The 8,871-nt window shown below is 54.0% G+C and overlaps 1 protein-coding gene across 1 annotated transcript in view; it reads right to left on the bottom strand.

Moving 5' to 3' along the window:
- NQO2 (NAD(P)H dehydrogenase, quinone 2) overlaps positions 1-7,408 on the bottom strand; it is an 11,989-nt gene extending 4,581 nt beyond the window's left edge. The window contains exons 1-3 of the mRNA XM_012734170.1: positions 7,282-7,408; positions 2,027-2,191; positions 74-204 (exon numbers count right to left, since the gene is read on the bottom strand). Of these exons, the coding sequence (XP_012589624.1) occupies positions 74-204; positions 2,027-2,191; positions 7,282-7,288 (303 nt within the window). The 5' untranslated portion in view covers positions 7,289-7,408. The remainder of the gene's footprint in view (positions 1-73; positions 205-2,026; positions 2,192-7,281) is intronic.
- Between the last annotated feature and the right edge of the window lie 1,463 nt (positions 7,409-8,871).

Genomic DNA, 8,871 nt, shown 5'->3' with positions numbered 1-8,871 from the left:
CATGGAACTGTGTGCTTTGAGTTTGTATGCAGAAAGAATCTAGCTCGATTAGCTAATCGGTGGGAAAATGAACCTGAAATATCACCAGATCCGCCTCCCGAACCTTCCTCTGCTCGGCGAGTATGTCGCTGGACAGTGACCCCTTCTTGTAGGCTTCATACACTTCCACCCCGTAACTGAAGTACTCGGGAGTCGAGAGGTCACCTGCAAAGGAACGGACCTGGCGTTCTTGCCCCCGGGGGTGTCGGCCCACTCCAGCCCACCCCTCAGCACTGTGTTCTCTGCACTCTGCCAAGCGCAGTCGGTCATTCCCTGAGGCCTGACCAGCTGCGGCCCCTGGGGGTCGGGCTATGGAAGTGAGAGCAGCAGCCGCCCTGCCCTTAAGGCTGGGGCCTCCCAGTGCAGTAGAAGTGTGTTGGGAGCTACAGGAGGCCTCGCTCCTCAGGAGCTCAGCCCACGCTGCTGCCAGACACCCAACAGGATGCACGTTTCTCGTTCTGGGGTGTGAAGCAAGCATGGCAGTGGCCCAAGGCAGTGCCAGCTCTGCCGGGGTGGCCGAGCACACGTGTTCCCGGAGAAGGGCTTTGCGGACTGGGTTTTGAGGACGGAGCAGGAGTTCGCCAGGGAGCCTAAAACACTGGACATCATGGGAGAAAGACGCAGAGAGAGTGGGATGTTCCTGGACCTGGACAGCTGGGAACGGGGCCCTGCCCCCCCCCCACCCACCAGGAGGAAGGGGGAAAAGGCCAGCGCGCTGCAGGTGACCGGCCTTGAGAGCCGAGTCAGGTCTTGGAGTCTCTCGCTGAGGAGCTTAAGTGTCCTCTGCACTTGGAGAGCCCCAGGGCTTAGGCAGGAGAGGGCTCTCTAGGCCAGACAGACATCAGAGCTATAGGAGAAAGGCTGACATGCAGATCAGCCTGGGGGCCTGGGGCTGCCTCGCCAAAGAGTCCAAGTGAAGCTGGCAAGTCCTGAGGTGAGGTGAGGGTCCCCTGGGCGTCTGCCCCTGTGGGGGGCAGGTGTCAAGTTTGTCTGTCTCTGAGGAACAGAGTGTGGGACACATGTCAGAGGTGTCTGCTTTTTCACCCCAGCCACCTCCACTGACACATTTTCATGGTAGTTTGTGGTGCTTCTGTTAGGGGAAAGGAAAGGAAAGGATGTTCCGGAGCAAACTGCACAGACACACTTTCTGGGCTCCACCCCACCCAGACACAGGAAGGACAAATCCCTGCATCACCCAAGGGCGGATTGCTGAGACCTGAGGGTGGAGTTAAGCAGACGTGTTGGATATAAAACCGGACATGTGGGATTTGGGGGGGCCCTTGGCCTCAGGGCTTGAGGCTTGTCTCGTGGCTTTTCGCTGGCTTTCAGTGGGGGTCCAGCTCAGCAGAACTGGCTGCATTAACCAACTTCTCTCTCTTCCCCTGAGTTACTCACTTCCCTTGCTCTTGTGAAAACAAACCCATTGGTAACCTTCCTGAGCGTGCCTGCAGCTGGATCTCTTAAGTCCCTGTAAGCGAAGGGGTGAGGACCCAGAGGCAGGCATTCAGGGAGCCTGTCACACTTGTTCACTCCAAGTCAGTAGACCTCATAGCCCCCTGCGTCCGCAGTCCCTGCCCTCTGCTCACTGAGCGGAGGCAGTTGCCTGACTGAACAAGGGGAAGAGAGGACGCCACTGGGCCTCGCGGGCAGAAGCTGGCACAGAGGACGTGAGCGAGCCACGTGCTGGCAGAGGGCGGAGGCCAGACTGCAGCACCTGCAGGAGCCGGCGGAGAAGTGACAGCCTGAGGACCCCATACGTGTCTCCACAGAGCTGGGAGGCAGGAAGAAAAACTCCTCATGCAAATGCAAAGAGGGTGCAGCTCACTCAGGAGGAGAGAAAGGCAACGGTCAGGGGGTGTGCAACGGGGCAAGTGGGGGGGGGGGTGGCGAGGTGACGACCGTTAAAAAGAAAAACATCACCACAAAGAAGAAAGTCTCAGAAAGCCGCCGCCGCCGCCCCGGCCCGCGGCGTCTCTCGGGGCCTCACCCACGATGTCCTGCCTCGTGGCCCGGGGCTCGAAGTCCATGGCGTACAAGTCGGACACTGTGACCACGCAGCCCTGCCGGCTCAGCTCCCGCTCCGCCGCCGTCTTCAGGGCGCCGCTGAAAGAGCGGGGTTCCTGGTGGGCGTACACGATGAGCACCTTCTTACCTGCGTCGGCAGAGACACGATGAGCACCTTCTTACCTGCGCGCGAGGTGCGCCAGGCGGCCGACGCGAGGGGGCGCCCCAGCCCCGCGCCCCCCACAACGAGCATGTCAAGGATGCGGCCATATCCGGGCTCCCCGCTGCTGGGTTTACCGACACGGGCGGCGGGGGCCCAGTCACGACCCCACCAGTGTGACCCCGCAAGGTTCTCTGAAAGCCCCATCTGGCTCCCCAGGTGAGGGGGGCAGCGGGTCCCCCAGCACCGGCCGTGTCCCGGCTCTTTCTCAGCTCCCGACGGGTGCCGCTGCTTCCCGCCTCCCCGCCGACAGGAGATGGAGACCCGGGCCCCAAGTCTCAGGAGGGCCGCCAGGGTCCACGCAGAGCCCCCGTTGAGGACAAGAGGCTCTAGGGCGAGCGGGGTGCAGGGGTTCTGTGGCTCGTGAAAACCCACCGTGTGGGACGCTGTGGCTTGGGAGACACACTCTGAGCAGAGGATGGAGAGGGATGCTGAAACACAGGAAACTGGGGCCCTCCAGCAGCGCGACGCTAACCACAGCTGCTTCAGCCGCTTCGGCACAAGTTCGATCCCCGCCAGGGAGCTGACCCACATGGCTGGGCAGACCTCTCCTGACCCATGGCCGCCCCCTCAGCAGTGTGCTTCAGAGATCTGCCTGTTCTGCTCCTCGCTCTGTCTCTGGTGAAGCCTCTCACTACCACTGGCATGTACCCCAGTTCTGGATACACAAATAAATAAATCTTTATTAAAAAAAAAAAAAAAACAGACATCTCCTCACAAGAATTAGGGGACAAGGCCCCACAAAACAATGGCTGTATCTTGAACTTCCACAGGAAGCGCGAGAGGAAAGGGCAGGCCGCTCTCTGAAAGAAATAATGGCTGAAAACTTCCCAGCCATGGGAAGGAAACGGGCACCCAGGTCCAAGAACCACGGAGAATTCCTAACAAAGTCACCCCATGGAGACCTTCACCAAGACACAACAGAATTAGAAGTAAGTAGTACAGGTAAAAGGGCATCACGAAAGCAGCGTAGGAGAAAGCACTTGCTGCCTTCAAAGGCACCCCCTATACCCCCTCACTGCCCCCCATAAGGCTCAAGGCAGATTTTTCATAAGAAACTTCACAGACCAAAAGAGATATATTCAAAATGCCGAAAGATTTAAAACACTCAGCCAAGAATACCTTACAGGCCACGGTTATCACTCAGATCTGAAAGAGAAATAAGGAGCTTCCCCAGGCCAACACAAGCTAAAGGAGGTCTTCAGCAGTACCCTGGTCTGAGAGGATGCAGGAAAGGAACTTTCTTTAGAAACTATAAAGTGACCCTAAGAGGTAAGAAGAAAACACAGGAAGGGAAACATGTCATGTATAAAAGTAAATATGCAGGGGTATAATGGACCAGGCGAGAAAATAACAAAAATAATGAACAACCATATGCCAGAGACATTTTGCGGGGGTGGAGTGGGGAATGGGATCAAAAACGGGGGGGGGGGGGGGGGGGGGGGGGGAAGAAAACGGGGGGGGGGGGGGGGAAGTGCACGGGATTATGGTGATGGCACACGGGTGACTTGGTGATGGGAAACCAGCGGGGCTACAATTGAGATGGAAAAAGAAATGTACAAAATGATGTAAAAATAAACTTTTGTAATAAAAAATAAATAAAATGTTCATCATAAAAAAAAAAGTAAATAAGTAGGTAACGGGTTGGTGACTGTGGACCTCTAGTGGGTCCAGGGCGGGGCGCACCTGTAAGGGCGAGCCAGAGAGCACCGCTATGTCCAGCATGCAGTGAGTCTTCACTGTGCAGCGAGCTCTTAATATCCTCCGCAGGAACAAGCTGAAACAGTAGCATACTGACTGACCCTGTCTGGACAGTCTCAAGCAGGAGCAACAGCGTGCTGACTGACTCTCTGTGTCTGCTGTTCTCACTCTGGAACACCGCGTCCAGACACTTCTGCTGATAAGCCCTTTGGCCATCTTTCTCAGACGTGGCTGCTTGTTCGCATGACCTATTTTCTCACAACCTTGGAGCGCAGACCCGGCTCTCGGCTCTCGAGAGCGTCCCCCAAGGTCACCCACCTTCCGCCTTCTGGTCGCTAAGGCCTGATGCCAGTCAAGGCGTGCAAGAGTGCTGGCAACAGTGGCATAAAGAAAATATAAATGGTAACAGACAAAAAAGACAGTGTTGATGAAAGCGTAGTAATCAGTTAGAGCAAACATAAAACCAAGAATTGAAGAAGTGCAATAAAAAATATAAGCCAGGGCCTCCCTAGTGCCTAGGGGGTAACACCCTTCCTGAACTTAGCTTAAGACCTGAGCTCAGCCCCCGCCGGGGAGCCGACTCGCAGGGGCAGCGAGCCTACTGCTCCCCTCAGCAGTGGATTTAAGTCCATCTGCCTATTTTTCTCTCCACTCTGTCTCTGGTGAATCTTCTCATTGCTCCGCTCTGGCCTGAACCCCAGTTCTGTATGCATACATAAATACATAAATCTTTTCAAAAAAGATAAGAAACGAATCCAAATCTGATACTAAAGAAAGCTATCAAACTACAAGAGAACAAAAGAAAAAAAGAAGAGAGAAACTATTAAAAACAGCCAGAAAACAGATCCAAAACAGCAACGAACCATACGTACCAAGGATCACCTTCAGAATAAATGGACTAAATCCTCCAGTGAAAAAGGCATAGAGTAGCTGATTGGCAAAACACCAAAACCACTGTCACTGTCTCTAAGAGACACACTCCAGACGAGAGGACGCTGCCTGAGAACAAGATTGAACAAGACTGTCTGTGTAAATGGAAACAGAAAGAAGGTTGGGGTGGCTGTAGCCCCTCAGACAGACTACTTCAAACAAAGACGGTAATAAAGCACACAGGTGGACTTTCTCCCATGAGAAAGGGCGAATCCACCAAAGGATGGAAAAATTAGGGGCACCAACATGTAAAAAGCAAGAATTAACTGACCTAACAAGAGATCCTCGCAGATGGTGGAAGGGGGAAGAGTGTCCTGAATGAACTCTGCAGGTACAGGTTCTGTGGCCTTTGCCCCTGCCTCCGACACCAGAACTACAAATCCCATCAGTACCACACAGCACATGGGGCCTGAGGGTGCAGTTGAGCAGCCGTGTCTGATGTAAACCCAGACTTGTGGGTTTTGGGGGGCTCCTGGCCTCGTGGCTCGTGGCTTGTCTTTTCACCAGTCTCCAGTGTGCTCCTGGGGGCCAGCAGAACTGGTAGGACACATTAACCAACTCCTTGCTCGCTCGCTCTCTCACCCTGAGTCATTCATTTCCCTTCCTCTTGTAAGTAAACCCACATTAACCTTTCTCTGTTTGTCTGCAGTTGAATCGGTAAGTACCTTGAAGCGTACAGCTGAGGACACACAGTCAGGCAGCCCAGTCCGCACCGGGGTCATGTGCTGACTTCCGGGCAGTGCTGGTCTACCTCGGGTGGGCACAGGTAACACCTAAGGTGAAAATGTCTGCACTCCTGATGGGAAGTTTTTGGTTCAGGTTCCCAGGGAGGAAACATGAACTATGTTAGTTAGAAGCAAAAAGTTCTGGAGCACTGAACTGAGTACAAAGGTTGACCTCCATTAATGCTTATTGATTAGATTAACTTCTCAAAGTCTCTATCATGGCGACTCTACTTGGGGGAGCAGGGAAGGTGGATACAAATGGAATCATCTTCACCAACGGTTCTAACTGGGGATCGGTGGGGGAGGGGGGTTGACAGATATTGCCTCCTGGAGTTCAAGAGTCTGGAGATATTTGTGGTGCCATGCTGGGGAGGGTGAGCAGGGGAGATGCGACCAGCATCTTGTTGATAGAGACCAGAATGCTGAGTAGCAGCTCTACTTACCACACACCGGTCTGCCCTCCACGAAAGGCCTGTCTGGCCCTAACGTCAGTCGTGCTGAGGCTGAGAAACCCTAATCAACAATACATTGTGTGAAAAGGAGGCTGGTTTTTATGTGCTGAATTCCAAGGATTTTCATGTTATTCTGACGAGCAGGAGAAATGGCGGACTAGTGTGTGTGAGCAAGAACTGAAGATGGAGCCCCTTGAGTCTTCACCCACAGCTACTCCTGTGCTCACTGACTCACTAGCCACGGGCAGGCAACACTGAATGTCAATCCAGTCAACGATGACCCTATGGTGGACGGGGGGGACACAGAGTACTGGCAAGTCCAGGTGTGTGGCTGACTGCCTCACCTGGCTAGGCCCAGGTGCAGGTACACTCTGTGATGGTCACACAACAACAAAACCACATGACAATGTATTCTCTGCACAGAGCTGAGCCTTCAGCCCCAGGTGACTGTATTTACTGAGCACCTGCTATGTCTTGGAGCCATTCCAGAGCCTGGAGGCAGAGCAAAGACCAGCTGAACAGGGCCCTGACTTTTGAGGGGCTTCTCTCCTGGGGGTCTGAAATGGACAGCAAGACATGTGAGAAAATATAAACAAGGTGATTCCAGTTAGGGATCCAGGTTGTATGCAAGTTTTATACACCTCAGTGTTCGTTGGATTTTTTTTTTATAACAACATGCTCAACTCTCATTTAAAAATTTTGCCCCCAAACAGATGATTGGATCAAGAAGATGTGGTGTATATACACAACGGAATATTACTCAGCCATCAAAAAGACACACTCACGTCATTGACAGCAACATGGATGGAGCTGGAAGGGATTGTGCTCAGTCAAATTGGACAGAAAGAAAAAGAAAAATATCGGATGGTTTCACTTATAGGAGGAATGCAGGGGAACCAAGTGAGGGATCAGGGGAAAAGAGTAATTATAATAAAGTAACAACCAAAATCAACAAGCAACTGTAAACCAGAGACAGTGGAGAGGGGGGGAAGGAAGGGAGGAAGGAGAGTCAAAACAAGGTGGGAGCGGCACAAGGGACTGCGGTGGTGGCGCACAGGTGACTTGGTGGTGGAGTATCATGGGGACGACACCCAAGAGGACAAGGCGCACACTGTATAAAAGTGAAAAACGATGTAAAAAAGTGAAAAATACTCTACATAAAATTTTCACATTTTTGAAAAATTTAACTCCCCTCACAGCCAACAGTCACCTGCCATGGTCTCGGAAGATGGGGCGTCTCTCTCTGCACACTGCCAAGTGGAGGGTGCGCTGTTGATCCGGGGTGGCTTTCAGGTGTGGGGGGCTGTTCTCAGTGGCCCCAGCAGTCGGGCAGAGGAGACACCTGAGGGAAATGGGGGACACCGCGGTGAGGGCCCCGTGCCAACTCCAGGCCTCGTGAAGGCTGTGCAAACCCGTCAGGAAAAGGCTGCTCAAGAGAGGCAAGGGGTCCCCTGGAGCACACGCCCGGTGGACAATCGGCCGCACGTACAGTCAGTAAACCCTGCACACAGGTAGCTGCGGAGAAGCCCTGGGAGACGGGTCAGTCGGTACGGGGAGTCCTGCCCCTCTGTCCCTCCGCTCTCCCCTCCAGGCAGCCAAGGGAGCTGGGCAGGCTGGAGGGGCCCTCAGGGCGGGGGGAGCCCCACACGGGGCTCTAAACAGGAGGGCCTCCTGGGCCCTGGCAGCCGCCCTTGCAAGCCAGCTTCATTCTTTCAGGGACAAGGTGCCTCCGGCAAGCCTGCTCCACTGCAGGCTTGGAGCTTGGCGGCCTGTCAGAGCACCGGGGCAGGAGAAGGGAAAGGATAGGGCAGGGATGGAGCTTATCCGAGACTGGCGGCTGGGGCAGGGGCGCGCCTGGCACTCTCGGGTGGGTGGGTGCGCTGCAAGTCTCTGGGCGGCCGGACCACCCACCCCTGCCTCGTGGAGAGCGGGGGAGGAGGTCACCCCAGACTGCATGGCCTGGGGGGAGAAAGGACAAGAGGGATTTACCCTTGGCTAGGGCTGAGCTGGGGACTTAGAGGGCAAAGGGAGCCACGGGCTCTCATCAGACAGGGGTGAGCCCCCCAGGACCCCCAGACCCACGCGAGCTGGAGTCCTTCCCTCTGTGCCTGAGCTGCTACGGGCACAGCAAGGAACCGTCTCTCTGGCTCCCCAGCGCCCCTGCTCCTGGTCTTCAGATCAGCCCTGAATTGGGTGGGGTGTCCATGTGCCCAGCTGTGACACAGCTATGCAACTTCTACAGAGCGACAAATTCTAGACAGAAGGGGAAACCCAGAACTTCTGTTGCGCACCGATGTTACGACCTCCCTTTTTTGTGCGACCGTAATATCAAAATATTCTGAACAACCATCAGCTGACAACTGGAGGCCTCAGCGTCCTAAGCTGCGGCCAGGCCCAGGCAAGCTGCCCCAGGGCGGGAAATTCCTCTGTCTGCTGAGACTAAAGGGGAGCCCCTGGGGAGATAAGACCCCAGGGCATAAAGACTCCTGGGAAGCTTCCTTGTTTTTGTTTTGTTTTGTTTTGTTTTGTTTTTAAAAAGCAAATCTGAGATAAGACTCCCAGAGCATAAGGACTCATGGACAACTTTTTAGCCTTGTTTACACAGGCGTTGCTTAATGCACAACAGTACAACTTCTACTTAATTTAGTCCTTTTAAATAATCACTAACTACCCTCTACTAGCCTTAAATTACCCTTTTCTTGAACAAACACTAACTACCCTCTGCGAGCCTTAAATTAGCCATTAGACAGTCACTGATAACACTGCTCACACAATTTACTCTTTCCCTAAGACCCCTAAT

The sequence above is a fragment of the Condylura cristata genome, unplaced genomic scaffold (genome assembly GCF_000260355.1).
Source record: "Condylura cristata isolate star-nosed mole 26May11 unplaced genomic scaffold, ConCri1.0 scaffold00048, whole genome shotgun sequence".
Lineage (NCBI taxonomy): Eukaryota > Metazoa > Chordata > Mammalia > Eulipotyphla > Talpidae > Condylura > Condylura cristata.
Note: the sequence above shows the minus strand (reverse complement) of the source record. Positions and strands in the feature narration are given on the sequence as shown.